Here is a 25,703-nt window from a genome sequence, read left to right as displayed (position 1 = left end):
AGCCATGATATCAGTTCACATTTTCCATATATTTGATCAGATTGATCTATTTATTTTTGAAGGTAGAAGGTAGTGGAATCACACATTATTACATAAGGTCAAAATTCCACCTAATGCACATGTATTCTGTGCATGTCTATTAAATATTTATGACCCGCAATAGAAATTGTAAATGTGCAATTTCCATCCTTTTCTAAGCATACCGTATCCAAGTTCTAGGATGAACAATGAATTTGCCAATGTTTTGTATGTAGGTAACATTTAAGAAATACAGCTGAAAAACAAAATAATACAGACTATAGAAATATATCATCACACCACAATACTAATAATTATAACAAATATTTACTCAGGTGAAATGCACGTAGAATTATATTATGTATACATAAATAAGTATTTGTAAATTGTTGTGTAGTTAAACACTATATTCGAACAGAATCATCATTCAAAGATGTGGAAAACTGAAGTAGTGCAACTATACTTGAAAAGTCTGGCCGTTCATCTGGCTGATGATAATTACACTGAACAATTATACTGTACAAGTCATCAGGACACATATCAGGCCTACACAAAAAAAAGAAATAATTCAAGATAGTAACAAGAGCTATATGCAAGATACAGTATGTGTGGTGATACCTGTATGAGTGAGATGAATAAGTACCTTGGCAGTTGTAGAGTTTTATCGGACGCTTTTCCAACAATTTCTTGTGGTGATAAATCCTCATGAGGTCTATCTCCAAAGCTGACAATTTCCCACAACAAAACACCAAATGACCTGCGGACAATAATAATGAGACGTTTAAGTAGCACAATTTGATACTGATTTAGTTATTGTATAAAAGCGTGCACACAGTAGAACACACTTACCAGACATCTGAAGCTGTGGTAAATTTGCCATACAACAATGATTCTGGTGCCATCCACCTAACAGGCAATACTGCTCTTCCAGCAACCTTATAGTAATTGCTATCATGCACTTCACGTGCTAAACCAAAGTCCGCCAGCTTGACTGTTAAGCTAACTCCAACTGTTGTAAGGGAATTATTAAAATACTACTGTACAATTCACATAAATATACCTAAACAGTTTCTTGCAGCTACATCACGATGAACATAACTTTGCTCGGCCAAGAAATTAAGTGCTTCAGCTATCTGTTCATAAACATATATACATAAATCATGTGAAGATAGTTATACACTACATTCATATTTGGGAAACATTATAATTTTGAGATATGAGTGGATACGATACCAGAATAAAAATTAAGTGGCTTTATGGCATAATTTGCATAACTATATAATATACAGTGATGACTTACATTGTTAGCAAATTGATAAAATAACTCAGTAGTGACAGCAGTGTGGCCAGTGTCATCAGGTCTAGTAAAGTTAATGTATATATGAAGATAGTGAACATGCTTTACTTAAGAGTGTTTTCTTTAAATCCCAATAGCCTACCGTAGGGCCAACAATTGTAAATGCCTTGTTTCCCGTCCTAGTCAGACAAAAAAATACAATGCGGGTGGGTGGCTATTATTTATTATATTGTTAAAATCTATTATTTAATATTAAAGGGAACCCGTTAACTCCAAATTGCTTTTTTCTCTTAAATTCAGGAGAGCTAGATTCAAGGTTAGTTGTAATTTGAAAGATTTTACTAAGATTCAAACCTCTAAAAGGTTAGATTTGAAGTGTTGCAGTGTTTCCTGAGCAGCCAGAAAGGCATTTACGTAGAGCTGCTGGGTTTGCCATGCTTGTGGTGTGTGCTATATAGCCATAGTACTGTACTTACTAGCCTGACTCTATACCATCAACTTCAACAGTACGAATTTTTCGAATGTTTTACACATTACAGTACTAAGCTAATAACAGATTGAGAATGGAACTCACGTCGTGTTCAAGTTTACCAATGGCTACTTGAAGGATTCACTGCTAGTATTATGCCGGATGCCATGCACTAAATAACATCAGAAACTCACATCAGAGTCCACCTATCCAATAACCTAGTCTTCATCCAAATACACGACCACACAACCGAACTCCCTGCCAGTATTAATATTCAGGTCACGTGACTATCAAATGCATGCATGCGGCTCTAAAATTACCATGCGGGCGGATGACAGGAAACAAGGAATCTACAATTGGTGGCCTAGTACTCCAGTCACTCTTGGCCAATAGTAAGTTACATGCACGTCTATATACTATACTACATACTGCTACTAAGATAACCTGTTGGATAGTAGAAAGTTCTCCAGATCACCATACTGCATCAACTCTAGTATCATCATTGGAGCAGCATCACCTGATGCTGAACAATAGCCTACACAATGTGTACTACGTGTTAACAAGTGCACATAACTGAACACTAACCTAACAAACTGACTATCTTGGGATGTGCAAATTTTTTCATCAATTCTGCTTCTGCTTCAAACTTTTGCAAGTCTTCAGGTTTTCTACTGCTCAAAGTCTTAACAGCCACTGGTATATCACTGTTGTAACCACATATTCCACCCTTTGAACACAATGATAATTTAGATTATGCATGTGTGTATGCTTTATGTGTATGTGTATGATATGAGTACATCACCCATAGAGCACTGGCCTGGCAATGGAAAGGTTCTGCCCAGTTGCTGTTGTTGTATACTTAAGCAAGAAACTTTAGTCACATTGCTCCAGTCTACCCAGCTGGGACCCGGGAAAACTGTTCACACAGCTGTAACATCAATGGATACCCACATGGTGCTAATTGGGGAAGCAAACGCCAACTGACCATGTCTTACATATTAAAGGTCCATGGGACTGTAAGGCATGGTATAGCCTCATGTGGGATACTAGTTCTGCCCCATGAGGATTTGTCTCAAAAGACCTCAGTAGTACATGGGTGTCCCGGTGCTGGTTCATTGAGAAGGCATGACCATGTTAACATGTGTAACAGTGGTAACAGTTGTACACTATTTATAGGCACTTTAAGTATGTTATGCACTTGTATGCATGCACAATAAGTATCATCAGAGGGACTGGTGTGTTAAATGGAGGCATAGTGAACTGTGTGGTGTCTGCTATGGAACAGGTACTCAAGTGTAACGCCAGGTTCTGGGCAACAGTAGAGGTCCTACTGAAATAAGGAACAGGTTGATCAGTAATTCTGACGATCCTTTGATGTGTGCAGTATTCAAGAACATTTAGCCAGGTGTCAACACCAACCCTCAGTAGCAAGGGCATGTAAATTTCTTTTTACAATTCAACAACTGTGTTTAATTCATTGGTGAATGGTATGGCAGAAAGTAGTGGCAGCATGGTTAATAACATGTCTCGAAGTCATGTGTAACTCCCACTCAATTCAACGTGCATAGTTGGCCAGCTGCATCGATTAGGCTTAGCACTAGGCATATCAATATCAGGCTCCATCAATGACCAGACATTGATGGTTGAGGGCAAACTAAGGTCACGATCCTTGTAATGTACAAGTGGTGTTCGTGGAGTACTCAAGTGAAGCTGCATTTGTGTTGTGGGATGAGGACAGGGAATTCTTGACTGACCCAGTGGCAGTATCCACGACTGAAACCATGCCAGACGTTACTGAACATGTGAGTGACCACTCCAGTGAGGAGTCAGATAATGAGCCTGAGGATATAGAGGCTCTGTGCCAGACTGCGGCAAACAATAATACTGAGCGAGGGATGCACTGCAAGTGCAACTACAGGAAATTACAGAAGTATTTGAACAGAAGAAAGTAAGGATCAAAGAGCTATGGAGGATGAGTTATGAGTAAGTTGAAGAGAATGGTGCAATGGTAGTGGCCAAGACAATAGGATAGTGGCACTGAAGCCCCAGCAAGCAGCAAAGAACTCCCAGTTCTGATGATGACACCATGTAAGTTGCAGAAAGGCAAAGGACAAAGGATAGTGGGTGTGGTTGTACACCACCTATAGATTTATTTACTGGACAAGATTATCAGTAAGAATAAATGATTGGCTACCTGGGCTTAATTGGCTGCACAATGGAATGGCTGGATGTATGAGGAAAAGTTATTACAATTGGCTGGTCACTTGACAGGACATGCTGAGGCTGAATGAAATCTTTTAGGAGATGGTGAGATCAGAGACTTCGAAAGAGTAGTCCATAACCTGAAAGAGTGTCTAGGCTCCTGCAGCAAGGTGGTTACAGGTCAGGATTTCTAATACACAGTGAACAAGACTGTGGCTGATTACGTTTGCTGGCTAGAGAAAGCTTTCAGAGTTGCCTTTGGTAATGACAAGCTGAGTAAAGAAGCAAAAGAAACAATGCTGTACAGCCAACTGCAAAAGAGCTTGCATTTGGGGATCTTAAGGAATCCCAGTGTCTCAGGAGTTATACCATATAAGGAGTTGCATATAGAGCAGCACCAGACTGAACTGAAAAGCGATAAGACTACCCACAACAGTTTTGCTAACAAGGGAAGGTACGATGACTAGTCCGCTAAAGATAAGCCATTCAAGACAGTAGGATGGCAGTCAGGTGTCAAATAGTGGTAGTAGTGGTAACACTAGTATTTGTATAATCAACTTGGTTGCAAAGTGAAGTATTGCACAAGAGTAAAGAGAAGAAAAGCAGTGGAAGTACTAATCAAAAGAATACTAGCGTCACCACAAAGCCAAGTGAGTATGGCTTGGTTGTAAATAATCGAGAAGGTCCACACACCTTTCTATACTCTAATTTGGACTGCAGTGTAGATATTGTGAACGTCGATGACAAGGGCAGTAAGCCTCAGTATGTAAGTAGTGTTCAGGCATAGGGTGTCCCCACCTCTGGTACGATAGACGCTGGTGTTGATATTACCATAATGGGTAGCAAGCTATTTAAGAAGATGGCGGCAACACAAACATGACTTTAAGAAGCCAGACCATGTTCTTCACACATATGATTGGAAAGAATTTAAGCTACATGACAGGATGGATATAGAAATTACTTTTGATAGCAAACTATTGCGTACTCCCATCCATTCATTTATATCAAGATGGACACCCATGACTAGTTGCTATTGTCAGAAGGTGTTTGTGGTCAATTGGGAATTGTGGAGTATCATCAGAATGTTTGGCCAGGCAGAAAGTTACCACAAATAGTCAGTACACAAGAGACATCAGTTTCAGCCGGATGAGCCGTGAGAGTAGCTGTGACAGTTGGTGATACCGATGAACAGTTGAAGGGTGGTCCTACCAATGGGCAGTCAAAGTGTGGTGCATTACTGTTAGAAGGAAATTGCGATACTTTAGGACTGACAGTACACAGATTACTTATTGAGCCAGATGTGAATGGTGGAGCAGTTTTGACAATTCAGAATGATACTTGTATGAACACTTGGCTTATCAGAATTTCATTCAGAGCAGAGGAAGGATCATTCTATTTCTGTTATCTAGAGAAGAACCAACTGCCACGGGACACAAAGCAATTGCTGCAAAGGCTCCCTCCTACTGTGTCCTGGATGGAATACTCTACTTTATCAATGGAAAGAAGAGAAAGTGTTGATCAGCAGTTGTCCCTCAACAATTGTATAATCAGTATCATGGTGGACCCTAAGTGGCCATTACTCAGGTAACAGATTGTACGAGTTAGTGGTATTGTGATGGTATGTATAAAAATGGTGTAAAGTTTTGCAGATCATGCCCCCAGTGTGCTTTAGTTTCGGGAATGGGAAGCAGCCTTTACATCCTATTCCTGTGCATGCAAAGGCCTTTCCAGATACAAGGACTGGACATAATGGATTTGCCAACCATAGAACAGGGCAATAAACATGTTGTTGTCTTTCAGGATTACTTCACCAAGAGGCCCATGGTATTTCCAGTGCCAGACCAGAAGACATCAAAAATCGTAGAACTGTTGACAAAGGAAATGATTCCATATTGTGGTTTTCCACCAGAAGCAGTATTGATGAATAGAGGTACAAATTTATTGTCACGTTTGATGCTGGATGTTTGCTCTAAGTTGGGAATTACTAAGATGAACACTACGGCATACCATCCTGGTATGGTCAAGAGGTTTAATTAAGTCCATACTCTGCAAGCATGCTGACAATTAAGTTTGGAGCACAGCGGGACAAATAGTTGCCTGGCCTGTTAGGTGTACAGAAACACACCCCATGATAGCACTGGTAAAAAGTCGTCGTTTTTGTTGTTTGGTGTTGCTAAAAGTGCACTGTTACCACCTAGTTCATTGGACTCTACTAAAGTGACAGACTGTCGTGAAGAACTCATGTTGTTATTATCATCAGCCAGAACCTTGGCTGCTTCACAGATTTAGAAGGCTCAATCCAAATATAAACAATGTTATGACAAGAAGACTAAACTCAGTACATACAGGGTTGGTGAGTGGGTTCTTGTGAGATTCCCAAATTAGGAGACATGAGAAAGGTGTCAAGTAAATAGCTATGGACCATTTTGAGTCATGTCATGACAAGACCCTGATATAACTGTCTCCAATGTATATTTCCCCAATAGTATAAAGTATATCAGAACAGAGAGTCCCATTGCCCCAAGGAGTTCCTGGCAGGATACTATTGGTACGGTGGCAAACATATGGGAACAGGAACATCACCAATATGCAGTGCCAGAAATAAACATTTGTCCTAGCAAAACAAAAAATTTGCTAGGTCATTTCCTGTTTTGATTGGTCATCCTGTATCATCGGGAACACCTTTACGGTATGTATGAAAGTTTTACAGCAGCTGATGAGTTACAGTGATACTAGTGGACACCAGGAGCAATCCTTCATTTGCACCACTGTGAAATCACCAACATATGTAACACCTAGAAACACTTCTGACACATACATTTTAGGAGCCCATTTTCATATGGGCTCCTACTAAATTTTGCTAATCAAAAATGCATGCATTTATACTGTGTATACTATAGTATATAAATAGTTAGCATACTCATGAGCTACGATTATTTAGCTACAGGGTGTACTATGTTAAACGCCACAGCTTTGATACTGGCTCAAGTAAATTGTACTAACACGATAGTGACGTGGCTACAGCAAGAACCACTACCTTCTCTTTTTATCATCCATGTTGCCAGGTCTTTTGACAAAATTGATAGTAAAATAAATAGGTCACGTCTTCCAGTTCAGTGGTTGGCTTGTCTATGAATCCTCGTCTGATAACATTGGTTTTCTACCGTTTCCTTCACGATTACTATTTGAATCACTGTTTGTATCCATGACTGTAAGAGCACCAAGGAGGTAGCATCCAACACTACTCTGAGTCTCAATGTGGCTTAACTGTAGCCCGCCAAAACCAGACATGTGACAAGTCACTTATAAACTCCTATAAGCTCTTTTCACCCTACATCTTTGTTTTTCAGGAAGCAACGCACTAAGTCACAAATTCATCCTCATAGACTGTCAATGTGTGCACAGTATTATAACAGTACTTGCCTTACACGTAATCACATGATCCCTGGACAAAATTGCTGGGACGCCGAGTAACTAATTTTGGCGTGACACTAGTTATAGCCTGATTGAGTTTTATTCATATCATTATTTGGCAATGCTAAATTGTTATTTTTGATTGAGCTTTACCGTGGTTTCTGCTCTCACTTCTGCTGCTGCGGGTCGGACATTCAACTGAACAAGTCACCAAATGGTTTGTTGAAATGGGAATTTGCTCGAAAAATGGCCAATGGCTGACGGTTATTTCTGGCATTGAATGTGGATGAATATTAAGTTCCAGTTCAACCGGATACTAATTCTAGCAGTAAGACAGCAGAAATAGAGATGAGTGAGACTAGTGAGTCAGAAGAACAGGGATCTAATTATAACGTGTTAGATGACAAATTAGATGAAGGAGAGGGTACTGACCCAGGAATAGATAGTGGACAGCAAGCTGATGCTCAATCTGAACCAACTCCTAGAAGCAAGAGGAGTCATAACTGAACTGCGTAGTGTCTACACCAGGACGGGTACTCAAGTGTAATGCTGGGTCCTGGGCAATACATGGTAGCAAGGTTTTGTTGTCTATTGCTTTTGATAAGTTCATCTGCACTCACATGAGCAAAAAAATTGAAAAAAACAATCAGTGTGTGAGAAAGGAAGGATGCGTAAATACTGCAGTGAGGTAAACTTTCAAAATATGGATACAGCAGGCCTGAATACAATGCAAACACTCTGAGAGACTATAGAGTGGCCCTCATAGGCTACCAGAAATGGCATTACTCCCTTAGGTGATATTCCTTCTTGAAACTGAAAGGTAGCTTAGAAGCTTTGCGTAGAGAACTTACTCTCATATACCCCTGTAGAACAATGTATTGTAAAGTCATGATGTATGAAAGCTGTATTTGTTAAAATCCTGGCAAGAAATGCCTACGCAGTTGTTTAAACCCACGAAGGTACGCATATAGTTCAGTGAGAAATGCTGAGAGCTCAAGTTAGTTTGTTGCTAGCAACGTTGTTAGCTCAATTGATATTATGTTCAAGTAGGGACATCAATAATTATACAAAGAGAAACAGGCAAACTTGGAAGTGTTGCATCATAACTTCATGATATGCCCTTCTACAGGGGTACAAGATAGTAGGATACTCTCCACAGAATACATATTTTATAGTTATAACATGCTTACAAGGGATATGACAAAAATATATGCACTCGCGCCTACGGCGCTCATATTATAACTGTTATATTCTACACCCCAGTAGATGAAACGATTATAGATAGCAAGGTATAGTGAAACAGCACCTGTTGAGTAGACATCCTTGATGGATCAGACGTTTTAGATTCTTTAGCGGTACCACACCCACCTACTCGTGATTAGTGAAGGAGACAAGAGTTAGTGAAGGAGACAAGAGTTAGTGAAGGAGACAAGAGTTCATCGAAAATCCTCCTTGCTCAGGTGAATAATTCTAGGCTATTGTCAGTATTAGAGGCTTGACATCCTTCTCTATAATGGTGCCACGCCCATCTACTCACGATTATTGAAGTTAGTGAAGGAGACAAGAGTTCATCGAAAATTGTTCAGGTGAACAACTGTTGGTTGATTAATTTAGGTATTTGTTATTAGAGACTTGTTTACCATTTAGATAAGGATTTTGCGGAATGTGTGAAGTTACAGGTGGTTGAGATCAAAAGCGCCGCACTGTGGTATATAACTTATATACCACACTTTGTGGCTACGTTTACCATATATGGTGTAACTTTACACATTCCGCGAAATCCTTATCTAAACAGTAAACAAGTCTCTAATAAAAAGCGCCTAAATCAACCAACAATTATTTACCTGAGCAATTTTCGATGAACTCTTATCTCTTTCACTAACTCTTGTCTCCTTCACTAACTCTTGTCTCCTTCACTAACTCGGTCTCCTTCAATAATCGCGAGTAGATGGGCGTGGCACCACTATGGAGTCTAAAACGTTTAATCCATCAAGGATTTCAAGTCTCTAATACTGACAAGAGCCTAGAATCATTCACCTGAGCAAGGAGGATTTTCAATGAACTCTTGTCTCCTTCACTAACTCTTGTCTCCTTCATTAATTGTGAGTAGATGGGCGTGGCACCACTAAAGAATCTAAAACGTCTGATCCATCAAGGATGTCTACTCAACAGGTGCTGTTTCACTATACCTTGCTATCTATAATTGTTTCATCTACTGGGGTGTAGAATATAACAGTTATAACATGATTACTCGGGATATGACAAAAATACGTATATATAGCAGGTACTACATGTACACATTGCACACATACCTTGGCTCTCATGAGCAATACTTTACCAAACTGTCCTTCTCCTAACTCCCTCATGTATACTAACTTATTGCGATCAAACTCCCATGATTTGCCTTTCTATAATAATCAAAATCCAAAATGCATGTGCTTACAGTATTGCTTAATGCTGTACCTTATCTTTAGTTGATTTCCTCACAGAATTATAACGATGATAATCTACATTCGGTGCTCTAACACCATGCTTTGGTACAAATGTGTTATAATATTTTGGCTCTGAAATACCTTCCTGTGTGTGACAACATTAACAATAACACTGATATGAGCAATACAATGATTATCTAACCTCTTCTCCGAATATTATGATTTCTTCATATCCATGGGAGAAAACTTCATTGTTGCTAACAGCTAATACAGCTGGTGTAGATTTCTGATATCTCTGTAAGTACAGTAAAACATATGTGATGATGCTTCACGCAGTAAAGGATGTAAAACTTTAATAATAAACATTACCATTCCTACAATAATATTAATATCCACGTGGTCAAAGTATTTGCAAGCTATGGTAATTCATAAAACCCTAACTCAAGAAACACAGTGCATTTTTCTGCCACTAGAAGCTAAGGTGGGTACACAACAGACAAACATGTACTATACAGGAGCCGGGAGCTAAAATGCAATCCATAAGTATGTAGAAGATTTTAGTAGGTTTCAGAAAACAAAGATTCTTACTATTTATTACCACCATACTTATAAAAATGAACATGCATTATTCTCATGTTATTGTATGTAACATATTGGTTATGTAACACATACATCTACATAATAATACCATGTATGGTATATCCTTGGAAAAGACGTCTCTCCACCCAGACGAAACCTGCCCTCAAAAATTAACAAATATTAAATAGGCCATTACAATTCAGCAATAGGCCAATATGCTCACTCTTAAAAACAAGCCTATATACTAGCAACTCAAATTAAGATAAATCAGTGAGGGAATGAACACATGTCAAAGGAAGGACATTAACACACCCTGTACAATATTATTATTATTATCTAGGACCGCGTCACATACAACCAAGTACATACACCAACGTGACAGCCCCCGGTGAGGCTATTAGGTGGTGAATGCATTATCCCCAAATCAACTCAATATGTCACAGTGGTGACAGATATAACACAATAGTGGCATCGTAACTAAAGGCCACCAGTAGCTAAGTGCCAGTACATCATTGGTGTGGTATAAATGGCACAGTGATGTGTACAAAGTATATGTATACAAAACATACAGGAGAGAACTATACATTATTGCAGTATTGTATGCAGCAATACATTATAGGCAACATCACCATGCAGATAAAAATTATTAGCCAATATACAGCAATGCATATCAACATCAACTAGAGCTAAGTAAGGTTCATCAGTGATGTAGCAATGGCACAGTGATGGGTGACACACTATAGTTATGCATACACAACTTTCAGGAGATAGCTACACAATGCTGTAGGCGTATGCAAGCCAGATGAACCAGATAAAGGAAGACAGCCAAGCCACTAGAGCCTAGTAGCTACGCCAGGTGAAGGCAAAAAAGATTAAGCACGTATTGAATTGCCTGACACCAACACAAAGAAAGTTCGCCATGCCAGCTGCACAAGACAAAATTGTTTACTTGTATTTTATATGTAACTGTAAGCTTATTGTAAAGAGCGTGGCATATGTCAGTTTAATGTTTTCTTGTATTGCTTATTTACGTGAATGAATCCACTGGCAGCTGGCATGGAGACTTGAGATGTTACAAACATAAAAACTTACTTGTAATCTTCTTGTTTACACAAGTGCCTTCTGGCTCTCCTGCACGGGCATCACTAATCTTCTTCGCGCAATATGTAAGTAATTAAGCAAGGGTGTGGTACTGGGCGTTATATAGAATTACACGTATGGTCAAGTCATCAGCACAAACAGGAGCGACGATTATACGTTTGTGCCTTCATTCACAGGCGAATCTATCCCCGGTTAGTTCATGTCTCTGGGCCTCGTAGTTTTCTCAAACATTAATTATTAATTATTTATTTATTTATGACGTAATTTTAACCGCGTTTCGTATTATTCTTAGTACTTGGTTGTATAATAATTGTATGGATATACATACAGTACAAACAATTATGTAGAGTTAGGCTGTAAGCCTTTGTTCATATCCATATCCTGAACTAGACCAACAGTTGTCTAACTTCGACTTGAAGGAAGTGATAGTATGAGCTGAGACTACTTCCTGAAGTAAACTATTCCAGCTATTAATGATACGTTGGGTAAAAAAGTTAGATCGAGCATTCAGTCTGGTGTGAGGTTTAAAAAGCTTCATGTGATGACCTCTAGTGTTGCTGACATCAGTTAAAGTAAAGAACTATGTAGGGTCTATCTCATAATAACCATTTAGTAACTTGAAGACCTCAATGAGGTCACCACGTTGGCGTTGACGAAATAAAGTGTAAAAGTCTAAAAACTTTAACCTCTGTTCATATGGCAAGTGTCCAAGGCCCTTAACCATCTTCGTAGCTTACATAATATCATATACAATACTCACCTGCTCATTTAAATCTACTTTATTTCTAGAAGCAATACATAACACACATAATCAAGCAGAACAGTTAACATTGCTGTATACAAGAATGTATATTGCATGGAACGGTCATCTTACACTGACTATATACAGAAAATGTATACATTAGTATAGATCCAGGCAGGCTACCTCCCGGGAACTACTACACGTTTATGTTGCTGGTACATAAAAAATCAGGCACCTAGTTTAATAGTAGCTGTTTACCAATTAATAGCTGTGTGATGTATTTGAATACCCTGGCAAACAAACATCATACTTCTGTTATGTGTTTCTACATAAAAAATTGTAGCTATACTGTCGAGCATTCCTTCACCCCCACCACGTAACTGCATGCCTACTTGGCATGATAAAGAACTGATAGAGGAGGTCAATCATAATACTGATGATCGCTACCAAGTATTGCCGACACAGTTACAATAACTACATTGTATCTACCACTACATTCTGTTTATAATTGTCGGCTGGAAGTATATATATTTCATGTTATTTGCTAACAAAATTTACAGGTTATAACCGTTAAAAAATATTACAGCAAATTGTGCTAAATGATCAAAATACTCCAATAGAACATTGACACATTTCATATACAGTACAGAAACTTTGGCGGTAAAAAAAGTTTGGTGAAAATCCACTATTACAAAATTGACAAAAAAAAAACTTTGGCAAATGGAGAATTTTTTAGCTACCACATACTGTACTGCCCGAATGCAACATCATTACGTGAGTGCAAATGATTAAATAACTTGCCAATTAAAGGGCGTGGCAGTGGTTTCGATCACAAGTCTTTATCCCTTACATTGAGGGATGGCTCACTATAGAAACGGCTGCCACACCCCTTAAGTAGTAAGTCTTTTAATCAATTGCACTTGCACGTAGCGACGTTGCACTTGAGTGGTAGCTACCATACAAGTGTAAGCATTGTTTGCTGGTTCTTGTAATGTCGAGAGCAATGTTTGGATTTTCGTGAACTCTTGTGGAACAATGAACCTCATGACAATCAAAGGGAATGCTTAATGCCCACGATACCTGTCACGGTACTTCGATACCCATCCTTACAACATGGTTAATCTGCTCATGTGATTGCTAAAAATAATTGGCGGATAAAACTTTGGCGATTGTAATGCTATTCGCAAAATTCGCCAAAGTTTTTTTACTAAACGGTATCTGAAATAAATCTGCATACAATTGTATGCTCTTTGTTTACTTGGCTGTTGCTATTCACAAAGATGAAATAAAACTTACACAAGAAGATTACTGAACAACAATAGGAACATAAGAAATAGGAGAATTGATCCTGGGAGCATGAGATCAGGATGTGCACCACTATGTCACTGCCTCCCTTAGTTTCTACCTTACAAATGTGAACCTATAAGAATCACATACACCTGGTGAAAAAGAAGCCTAACCCTTATACCTACCTGTATAGCATAATCCTATCTTTCACTGTGTGTATGAAGGTAAGCTTTTGGTGAGTTTGTAAATTGGAGGGCATGAATACCTCTCCCACTGAAGGCAGGACAATCCTAGCTCACTTCAAACTCGCCTGAAACTTGCCTTCATAAACTAGTGTGCTTACTTGAATACTTTGGCTATGATTAATGACTGCTGGATGAATAGAAAAAAGTATTCGTCCAGCTGCCATACAAAAATAACTACTCAGTATTTACTTACCTGAACCTTGCTCGATGTGAACCAACAAAGTAGCAAACTACTCCCATGATGATAACCACTACTGCTGCGGCACAACCAACAGTTATCCCAACAATAACTGCAGTATCATCATCATCACCACTATTACCGCTGGCATCAGTGTATGTCACGTTAAGAGCTCTTAATAGCATACGATTCAAGTCAGCTACTTCAGCAAAGTCGACAGCTAGCAAAAGGAGAAAATACACTGTTAGTTACTCTTCATCAGTTTTAAAATTATGCATAATGGGAACCTGCCACTCAGCCATAAACCCTACACTAAGAAAATTGGTACTTGATTCAGTTTAGATGTACATATAGATACTAGTATGTAAATCAGGATACATAATAGTGTGCCGTGCAGCCAAGGTAGGCCAATGTGTCTGGTCATGAAACAGAACAGGTGTGTAACTATTAACCAGAAACCAAGAAAACATAATTTTCATGCATTCATAACTCAGCAACAGCTAAACAGAAATAGCCTATGTTTTCTGTGAAACATCCCTCAGGGTGCAATATCTTCCATACCAAATTTGAGCTACATCAGTCCGGCCATCTTTGAGATATGCACCTTCAAAGTTCATCACATTTTCTTTGTATTTATCTTTCCATTAATTTTTCTTTTCACACCACTTACAAAAATTGCCATAAAGCCTTATCGGATTCTCTTTTCAAATTTGAAGGGTATAAATATCATATATTACAGCATATTCATCTTCCAATTTGTGTACAGATCGGTAAAAGTGGCACAAAGTTACGAGTAATTTTCAAAATTAAATGTGTCATGCCAGTAGGGTAAGCTACTGACAGAAACAAGTTAAAATTTGGTATGCAGATAGGCCGACCATCGTAGCATAGATCTTTTGTGATTTGATAGTAATAAGAGTGTAAGTTAATTACAGAGATATAAAGCAAAAACCAAACATGTGTGATCGGGATACTCTAATAAAACAGTCACTGAGAAGTCAAAAAATGTGTATGAAAAAAGTTGAAAAATAGTTCAGGGTTTGAACCAGGGACCTCTACACCTATATGCCTAAACCCTTTACCATTGTGCTACTGCTGTCACAGTTACTTTAAAAGAAATTTCTAGGAGAATATAATTTCATAGATCTATCCATGAAAGCTCAAGAGCATTCTAAGTGTGTTATATTAGAGTTGCTTGTACACTCTATTAGAGTACTACTACAAATAATTGACATGATATCATTGCAGCCATTTCTTGGTAGAGGTGTACCAATTATCGGATTGACTAAAATATCAGCCATTGATACGGTATTTTTTTACCAATATCGGTATTGCTACAGAGTGGCATGAGGACCAGTATCGCTACCGATGTTTATATAGTAGCAATAGTTTGTTCATAAATGGATTACACTTTGATTTCTATTTTATCCGTGGGGTTGTTTAATACCAATGGCTTATTGTAGTTCACTCTACATCAAGTGCTACACTACGAGAATACATGCAATCTTATTATTTTTATTGTTAAAAAGTTTATTACAGTCTTTACAATCACATTACATATAATACATGAACCTTACTTGTGGACCCTTTTAGACTAATGTTAGCAGCAAAGCCATCCAGAGAACATAGACCACCACGAATAGAAATTGCAGCAATGAAAGATGCTAATACTGGATTGGATAGGAAGGTTTGTGGTGACGCAGATAAATTTGGTCTCACTCGAAATGGGATATTGTGAGAGTTCAAATTTGCTTCTTCCCTGTCAACAAAAGGCACTATACATTGTTATATATCTATCTGAGGTATACATGGTAATATGTACAGTTAATAGTGTCCAATTATCTATCTATAGTTCCTCTTACACACCTGGTTAGTACGTCAGAAAAAGCAGGAACTCCATTTTCAGTGTTTATAATTGCTAAAACACATCCATCAGATTCTTGACTCATGTTCACAACAGTAGATAGACTGTATATCTCATAATACTCATCAGTCAATATGCTAAAAATATTAACATTAACTCGTCCATATCTTGAAGGTTGATTAAATAAAGTGTGTCTTATTTCAACATTGAACATTCCTGCATATAAAAACCATTGCAATTATCAACTTTATGACAGAACAAATACACGTTAAACTTCATTATGTACAAGTGTAAGTACAATACCTTCACGGTAACAATCTTGCTTATCTGGAGCCAAAAATGAACCATTTGGACAAGAACAATTATAGTTTGACCCTTCCATGATACACTGATGGGTACAGTTACACAATAGTAATAATGAAACATATCCAGGACCATCGTTAGTACCAACATTTATCCATGTGGTGGCATCACCATAATTCATACCCACTCCACCAAGGTGATAATTGTAAGTTATATTCATATCAGTACTGCACTCCTTGCTAAATCCACCTCTCCCACCAATCCACCCTCCACCTCCACCCCCACCTTGACATGCCCCACCCCCGCCACCAAATCCTCCATCAATATCAGAAAATGCCACTCCTTCACCAGAATTACAATCCATTCCTCCTTTACCAGATTCATTAAGAGAAAACCCATCCACATTCCTCTGGTTGTCACGTGGGTAAAATCCTCCACCATACCCAGGAATTAATTCATTCTCTGGTATAGTTATATTAGCTGGACATGGTGAATCAACATTATCTGAGCATCCTAGAACATGCAAACATGCACCACCTCCACCAGGTGCAATTATAATTGGTTCACTTTGTAGGCTAGCATTTTTAAATGCTCTTTGTATCATGCTTGCCCCTCCACCCCCACCACCACCATCAACAATATTCCAAAAATTTTTAACAAGCATTTGAGGATAAATAGAAAGAACTCCACAGCTTTGAGAAGTTTGCTGCCCCCTACACACTGAAGCTGTATTGTTGAAACATGTACTTCTTCCCTGTTGACCAACCATAATACGTAGCAATTCGTATTTACCAAACTGTAACATTCCTTTCATTACAACTCCACCACTTCCTATTGAATCTGGACATACACCATCTCCTCCCTTTGCTCCAGCTATTGTAATAACATAAGTACCAGCTACTGGTATAGTAAAAAATTGTGACCCATTAGTTACATTGAAGGTTGAATCACATATTGGTGATTGCTGAGCCTCATAATAGTCCATACACTTCTCTATTGTAGGTCCAGTTCTTCCTTCATTGTTGCATGTAGTGAAGTTATAATAGACATTGCTGATCACTGTAATACATGAACATTTATGCATTTGATAATGACATCACAGTTATTACATTTACTAGATGCAAATGTACCTATTATTATTCGTATAAGGAACAAAACAGTTTTGTACAGCTGTATCAATTTTACCCAACCAACTATAAATATACATGCACATATATGTGTACTGAAAACGTGCAAATTTGCAGGAAAAAGTCAACATATTGTTCAGGATGCAGTACAGAAACTAAATTTGAAATTACAGTACTGCTCAAATGTAACGTCATCTCGCGAGAGTGCAAGCGATTAAAAATCTCACTAACTAAAGGGTATGGCACCTGTTTCACTCCCGAGTGTTCATCTCAAACGAATACTCGGGAGCAAAACTGGTGCCATGCCCTTTAATTAGCGAGTTTTTAAATCACTCGCATCCTTACAAGATGACATTACATTTGAGTGGTACTGTAGATTATATACTTTCTTTTACTTTTATTTATAAGGCTTTACAGTACAAGTGCTGAAGGTCTGTAGGACACCTGGTCCTATAGCCTGTCCAAAGTTGTTACAGAAAGTATGTTTTTCAGTGAATGACCAAGACAACAGCTGCACCTACACCATTAACTTGTCACTACAGCATCAGTGTGAACAATTCCGGATGAAATAACATACCAGGGTGGTCATGTATACACCAAGTTATTTTATACCTGCATATAGCTTTCAATTATATCTATTTTATATCTACCCACTAGCTCATACACAGTACTGGTGTATAGCTTTTAGACAGATACTTGAATACATAACACATGTTTGGGCTTGACTGTATCCTACTAAGGTGCCAAAAGACATCATGAGGTTGGTTTCTGGTCAGTAACTTCTACGAAAGGGACCTTCATGACCTAATGATTATGGTAAGGGTATTTCATTATCTATCATATAGCTAGAATGATTTGTACATATAATATCATTCCAGGAAACAACACACGCATGTCAATACGTTATTCAGAAGTATCTTATCTAGTTGACACCTAGATATAAGTGTACTGTATCCACAGCAATACCGATTCCAGTTTTTCGCCATCAAACTACCAGGAAGTGTCCATACAATCGCATACAACAAATAACTAGGATTGGTTATAGTCAGTGTTGGGCAAGTTACTTTGTAAAAGTAACTAGTTACATATTACATATTACTTGCAACAGAACTATTTAGTTACAGTTACATATTACCCAAAAAATAAAGTAACTGTAATAATATTACATATTATATTACTTTGTGTCCACAGCCTTAAGCTGTCACGTGTGAAACTACCACCTTATCACGTGACATGATTGCGTTGTTGGACTATGTACAAATCTTGGTTATAAGTAAGAAGCTAGTGAATAAGCTTCATTCAATAGGCGTTGGTTAGGCGTTACTCAGAGGATTACTAACGAGATTAGTAACTTCGTTACTTTTAGTAATAATATTACGTCATATTAGACTCGTTACAGTAATTATATTACTTAGGTAATGCGTTACGTTTGTAAGTAAAGTATCTTGCGTTATATTACCTGTTTTCATAGCGTATTTCGTTATATTACTTTGTTACCACAAAAGTAATAATATTACGTAACGCGTTACTTATGTAACGCGTACTCCCAACACTGGTTATAGTATTCTACAATTTCATGCACGTGATCTATCAAATAGGATAATTTTGTAAATAAACATACACTTTACTGTATGAACACACTGGCTCCAACACAAATACTTGCATCTCTTGTAACTAACTCACTAACGTATGTATGTACGTATGTATATATGTACGTACGTACGTACGTATGTATAGCGTAGTTATATTGTAATGTACTTTCTGGCTGTTGGTGTGTGTTGCCAATGGACCATTGGTGTTTTCACCATAAATTTATTATTATACTAGTATTTTTAAAAATTGTTAGTTTAAAAATGAAGTAGAGATCTATGCAATAAAAAGTAGTGAAATAAGAGATGAATGATGGTAATACAGCATAGCTTGGTGGGAAAGTCCCTAGTTTGGCACATACTAGTTTGTTTGGTTTTTTGTGTAGCACAGCTAGCTACAGTGTAACTTGTGACTGCTCTATTAGAATACCACACTTAACTGTTATATTAGAGTATCGCGAGTCAGCCAAGGGGTGTGCAGCTAGCTAGACAATAAGGGGTGAGGTCTTCTTGTTTACTGTTAAGCAGATAGCTAGATTGTTAAGAGGTGTGCATGGTCTCCATACACTATCGCTATTAGTCCACCTAGATCTTTATTATTTGATGGGTGTGGTTGTGAACCTATCGCAAACAGGATCCCAATTGTGAAGTTGCAGATATCTAGTTAGTATACCTCTTATAGTAGCGCCAGGACTGAAGCACTTCTCTGGAATAATTCTGTGGAATACTTCCAAAAAATAGTAATAACACTATTTACCCTTACATATTTACCATATAGCGGGTTATTTTTTAGGCTAATTTTTTTATTTTACAGATTGCCACCATTCAAAATTTTAAGGGGGAGTTTTTAGGATCTTTGTGCATTTGTGATACATGTACAATGCCATTCTGATCAAGCTGCAAGTTTTGAGGAAAAAACAATCACTAAACTTCTCCCTTGGATATACAGTATTCAAACCATTTACAGCAGTGAAGGAAACATGTCTACTTGATAATTTTTGCAAGTTTTATAACAATCCAGGCTTTGGCATGACAGTTTATTACAATGTACTCTTCAACTGGAATATATACGTATATGGATGAACTTATATCAATTATAGCTTCACCGTCTACAAGCTGTCTAACTATAGTATATAGGTAGTTACTCTATGTAGTGTTATGGCATGTTAATTGAAAAATTGGAAATACAAAAAGTTGGAAGCTTGCAAATAAATCTTCCATGACATATGTTCACCACACACAACTTATTTGGATAGCTGACCCTTGTCTGTATACAGACAAGGATCAGCCTATCGATTTACCAGACAAGCTTTATTGGAATAATTGGTAACCATGCTATAAATCCTCCTGCTTTACTAGTTAGGCACTGGAGGGCAAGTACCGGAGGCAGAGGTGTTTACCACGAGCCAAGGAACCTAAGTAAAAATCTTTACGGGACGAATGCCTAGAAGAATTTTTTTTAAATCCAACCCAGCATGACTTGATCTGCAGGCCACCCCCAGCAGTATCCAGGTGGCCTGCACATCAAATCACACTGGGGTTCTTAGTGTGGATGGTTCACCACACCTGGAGATAAATGGTCCACCTATTGCTAAGGGTATTGATCCCAATAAAATATCTGTATTATGAGCAATTTTGTTGCTACAAATTTCTTGTCACTAACTGCATATGAAATTCCTTATAAAATAGGTTTCAATGACCTGGTCGATTAAATCTAGCAAAAGTTATTACCTTGAGGAGGAGTGGCCACTGCATATTTGATTTTGATCTTGTCTTGTACTGAGCTAGAAAGTGACATGGTCTTCAGTAGCATGATTCTGATCACACACATTAAATGTCAAACAACATCAAACAAGTCTAAGTCTCTCCAAATAAACAGTATTATGAGTATATTTATTGCTTTTGTCAAAGAGAAATGGTTATAATACCACTGACATGATATAGTGTTCCATTGTCGTGAGCCAAGTGGAGCATTTACCAAACAATTTGTAAAACACACAAAACATCCTATTAAAAGATTGTCGGCAGAAGTATGGGTTCCCCGGACTATTTAACAAGGGATAGTCACTTCAATACTGTCTGTTGAAACACTTACGACCGGGATCAAAACTCAATAAAGCGACCAAGGGTCTTTTGCACAGTGAATCAAGCAATCAGGGCTTCCGCAAAAGTGACGATCAAGCACCTTTGAAAACTAACCTTTAGCGACACGAGGATTTACTAGGCTTTTACGGTAGACGATCAAGAATCAAGGCCATTTTATTGGTGAAATCAAGCGATCAAGGCAAAATTTCTACGATCAAAATTCTTGATCCCGGTCGCAAGTGTATCAACTGGCGGTATGGAAGTGACTACCCCTTGTTAAATAGTCCTGGGCACACCAGCTGTGCTGACTGCCCAGTAATCATAAATAAATAAATAAATAAATAAATAAATAACACATGTTTAACATGCACGCATGGAAAAATTCCTCGAAAACTTCACACACCCACCTTTTTGTGAAAGCACGCTCCAAGCAGCAGTACAAATCAGAACAATCTTCCACAGATGGCAGACTCCGTTGATACTCATCGCCTCGAGCTTCACCTACTACTGATTATGTGCAGGGGGATGCGAAAGGTTAAAGGTTACGTTTATCTCTTTTGAGGTCTGCACAACAATCAATAATAATAATAATCACGTGATGTAAATGCAGGATCATGTGATACTAATTTCCATATCGGATCGACTCGAGATCGACCCTCCTAGATTCTCACGAATGCTTCAGAACTTGAAAAAATGAGACCGATTCGACAACTGATTATCGGTACCGAGGTTTTGTTCATCCTCTGTGTTTGCTGTTCATCCGCGAAGCTGAAACATGGCGAACATGGTAAAATTAAGGCACACCCCAACATGTACAAATATGTATCCCTGCTCTCACAGTTTTACTTTGTGTGATATACTATGAGAGTAAAAGTTTATATTGTACAGCTACTGTATGTGATTATATATTGAGTATGGTATATTTGGTGTTTGTGCTGGAGTATCCACAAACATTTAACACACAAAAAGTAATGGATACATGTATGCCTGTCTTGTGAGCTGCTTCCATAAACATATTGTCCCAAAATGTGAGGTATCCACCCAATGTCTTACTGGAGATGCAGTGTGCATTGTTATATCAAGGGGTAGTCACTTCCATACCGCCAATTGATGCGCTTGCAACCGGGATCGATCGCCAAAATATTGCCTTGACCACTTGATTTCATCTTTACAAGGGTATTGATTCTTGATCATCAACCGTAAAGTTTAGTAAGTTCTTGTGTTGCCCAAAGGTGCTTGATCGCCACTTTTGCAGACACCTTGATTGCTTGATTCACTGCAAAAAAAAAGAAAAACTTATATCACTACTAAATCTTGATTCCGGTCACAAGTGCATTAATTGGTGGTATGGAGGTACATAGTGGAACCTAGGGCACCTTGGGACCGACGAAAAGCGTCCTGATCATCAAGGTGTCCTGATTTTCCAGGTCAGTTTACATGCTACAGGACACTTTGGGACCATTACCAAGTGCCCAGATTAGGTTACACTACAATTCATTGTAGCTGGTGATGGCTGTGATGCTACGGCAGTATGTATGCCATGTACCATGGCAAATTTATGGTTTATACCAGATGGTATTTTACCTGTATAGGATGTTTCATCTGCTGCACTTATACCATTCCATACAATTTACAAGTTAGGGGAAGAAGGTGATATATACACCTGATCGTGAAGGCCTGGACTGTTGCTAGACTCATTGTTAGTTGTTTCCCAGCCTTCTTCAAATATCTAGTGTGCTAACAAGGTGTACAAATCTGCAGTACTGTATAACCTAATATTCTGTACTTTGTTAGATCTCGGTGTAATCCGACTAAATTTCACAAGTTGTGGGAGGACAGGAAGAAATGGCCCAAGCTATTCGGACTGTGTCAACCATTATAAAAATACTGAGAACTCAACAGTGTGGAAGTATTTAATCAATCACACTAGTAGTTTAGTTGGAGCACAGTTCTTCACAGTGCCAACTTTGGGAAATTTTATTGTAGAGATTGCTGGAGCTGCGGGTGGCCAGGGGGTATGCTCACCCTATAGAGGAGGCGGTGCCATTCTTAGTACACAGATTCGTTTAGAAAGTGATGTCATGTATGGAGTAACAGTTGGACAAGTTGGTGATAGTCCTTGTGATGGTGACCGATTTCCTGATCTTTGCAATGGCACTTTGTCTGATGAAGAGTGCACCAACCAATATAATGCAGCATATAATGATGTCAGATTTTCAGGAGTGCCACCCAATTGTTCTTTTGATGGTGGTGGTGGTGGTGGTGGTGGAACTACACTAGTTAAGATCACAGAAAGTCAAGGTATATTGACTATACTATCACTATATTCTGCTGCTGGAGGTGGTGGATCTGGAGCAGTTTTTAATGGCACAGAATACTTGAAGAACTACAGTAATGCTGATGTTGCGATGGACCACAGAAGGTTTGAGACCAGCAATGGTGCAAGACCGCCAACAAGTCAGTGCCCATATTCAGGGTTTGGTGGAGGTAGTATACGGAACCAACTTGGTCAACTAGTAGATGGTTATCCCAACACACTGCCTGCAGATATTGGTGTTGACAGAAGTTATAAACTGGGTGGACTAGGCTGTGCACCTAATGGAAGTAATGGAGGCTTTGGTGGTGGTGGAGGGGCATGTGTCAGTGGTGGTGGAGGTGGGGGAACGGCTGGTGGCAATGTTTCAAGTTATTCACCATATGAACCAGGACAAGGTGGCATCAGCAGTATAAATACAACATTGCATCCAGCATTTTTTACTGGTATGCACAACTACAGATCAGGTTATATGAGCCTTACACTGAACGATTGTGGTTGTGCTGGGGAGTGTGTTAAGAACTATACCAGAAATGTGTTTGAGTGTTTGTGTCCTGATTCTTCTACTCTTGCTGATGATGGCTATGATTGTGTTAGACGTGAGCAGATATGTGTGTGCATGCGTGTTGTGTAATTGTGTGCGCGTACGTGTGTATGTACTTACGTACATATGTTTTCTTTGCAGGTGTGTACTATGAGAAAGCAAACTTTTCTTCCCTACCTCCTCACTACTTTAACTCAACAGATTCAGATTTTGGAACAGTAGATTTCACTGTTTACAAATTTCCCAACTCATTCTCATTTTATAACATTGAAGCAGTCTTGAGTACAACAGACAGACGACCAGCAAGGTGTGCTGTGGCCACATCATATGCATCGGCCTATAGTGGAGTAACAGAAATAGTTTCTGTGTAAGTATGTGTGTTCACATAAAGTTTTGTTTTGAATATTGGAGTGCTTTTGTTTTTCCCCCTTGTTTTTACATCAAGATTAAGTGATAGTGTGTTGTGTGCCTAAAGCCAGTTTGCAGCTGGCTTTGGTGCTTGCTTTTGTATCTTTTAATTTTCTACTAGTAAATAGTAGAAATATTGAATTTTGAATGACTTTGCTATAGTTGTGCTTATAAATGTGACTACTCTATTGCATTTTCTTTCTGCCTGTCAATATACACATGATGTGACATGCCAGTTTCTTGGCCGCACGACACACTACCATGTATGTTGATATAACAGTCAAACTGTGCAAAAGGAGTGCAGCCTTTCAGTAGTAGGCTAGTATGAACAATGCGGTTCAGTGTTGTGTTTATAGTAGATAATCAGTTTCATGAGTGGCTGTGGCATACTATGTGACCGGCTGAGCAAAAACCCAATAAAAATTCTACATATGTTTTAATTATTTGATGCACAATGAAACGAAACTTAAATCTGATTCTTCACCTGTCCATGGAGGGTAAGAAAAATCTTTGTGCTATGTTCATACAACAATAGGCACATGATCCTATTTACGGTGCAGTAGAAATAAAGTTCACTGTTGTTGAAATGGCTTTCTTCTTTATGCACACAGAGGAATACCGTACAGCATAATAATTTGACTGGGGGGAATTTTTGACAAATTCACTCATTGTCAAATATTTATGAGGACAAATGTGCTGACTTTAGTATTCTAATTAACCAGTCACGTGAGCTTTGATGAGGAAAAATTTGACGAATTGCAATAATTCACCAAATTCATCAATATTTCTCTCCCCCCCTGTTAACTTATTATGCTGTACGGTATAGGGAAAGCACTAAACCTTGATGGATTTTCTAGTTCATGGTGAACAGATCGAGTAGCTTGTTTCATTCATGAATAATGATTGATTAATTAAGCATCTGTAATTCATTTGCTGTAGTGTTGCTGTGCAAATCAACTTTCTTGCTATTCCAAATGTTCAGCACTATAACTTCAAGACTATTTATCAAAAAAGGCTAAAATGTTGGCAGTACACTTCTCAGATAACAGAGGAGCAATGAATGGAATTCAAAGAATGTGCAAAAAGACATGTTTTACTCAACTGGTCACATACGTATGCTATTGCCTTTCAACATCAAAAAGATGTGAAATCAAAGGGTGCACGTGGCAGCCAAGAAAAGGCTGCAGTGATCAGAGTTGGGGGTAACGCGTTACATAATAATATTACTTTTACAGTAACGAGTAATATAACGCGTTACATGACAAAGTAGCGAATAATATGTAACGGATATTACATCCGGAAATTGTAACGAATGTAACACGTTACTTATTTTTAAGTCACATTGTATCCAGGCACGTGGTAGATTGCATTTTGGGTCCAGACAAGAATGGAGGTAGCGTTATAGGCATGGACGAAGAATGATAGTGTATGGGGAGTGCCCTTGAGGCCAAGATACAACAACAAAGTATGTATTTGTGGTTGAACTACACCAGAGTAACACTTGT

General features: G+C 38.4%; 2 protein-coding genes across 4 annotated transcripts in view; one reads left to right on the top strand and one right to left on the bottom strand.

The window, feature by feature from the left end:
* Window positions 1-223: 223 nt before the first annotated feature.
* Window positions 224-21,506, bottom strand: LOC136249425 (leukocyte tyrosine kinase receptor-like). 3 transcript variants are annotated; one of them, XM_066041429.1, is made up of 17 exons: window positions 21,340-21,506; window positions 16,132-17,190; window positions 15,831-16,044; window positions 15,542-15,723; window positions 13,980-14,184; window positions 12,273-12,297; window positions 10,521-10,568; window positions 10,035-10,127; window positions 9,864-9,977; window positions 9,713-9,808; window positions 2,370-2,511; window positions 2,229-2,319; window positions 1,319-1,379; window positions 1,079-1,151; window positions 868-1,027; window positions 662-775; window positions 224-564 (listed from the first exon to the last, which is right to left on the bottom strand). In XM_066041429.1, exons 1-17 carry the CDS (start codon window positions 21,416-21,418, stop codon window positions 423-425), a joined length of 2,898 nt encoding a protein of 965 aa, XP_065897501.1. In that variant the 5' UTR covers window positions 21,419-21,506; the 3' UTR covers window positions 224-422. The 3 variants fall into 3 exon arrangements, with proteins under 3 accessions (XP_065897501.1, XP_065897502.1, XP_065897503.1); XM_066041430.1 differs by lacking the exon at window positions 10,521-10,568; XM_066041431.1 differs by lacking the exons at window positions 224-564; window positions 662-775 and having other exon boundaries at window positions 889-1,027; window positions 1,079-1,147.
* Window positions 21,507-21,538: 32 nt separating this feature from the next.
* Window positions 21,539-25,703, top strand: part of LOC136249423 (ALK tyrosine kinase receptor-like) — a 38,462-nt gene continuing 34,297 nt past the window's right edge. Inside the window, exons 1-3 of the mRNA XM_066041427.1 lie at window positions 21,539-21,719; window positions 22,727-23,845; window positions 23,932-24,157. Of these exons, the coding sequence (XP_065897499.1) occupies window positions 21,626-21,719; window positions 22,727-23,845; window positions 23,932-24,157 (1,439 nt within the window). The 5' untranslated portion in view covers window positions 21,539-21,625. The remainder of the gene's footprint in view (window positions 21,720-22,726; window positions 23,846-23,931; window positions 24,158-25,703) is intronic.

Source organism: Dysidea avara, chromosome 3 (assembly GCF_963678975.1).
Source record: "Dysidea avara chromosome 3, odDysAvar1.4, whole genome shotgun sequence".
Classification (NCBI taxonomy): domain Eukaryota; kingdom Metazoa; phylum Porifera; class Demospongiae; order Dictyoceratida; family Dysideidae; genus Dysidea; species Dysidea avara.
The sequence above is the reverse complement of the archived record's forward strand: the minus strand, read 5'-3'. Positions and strand labels throughout refer to the sequence as shown.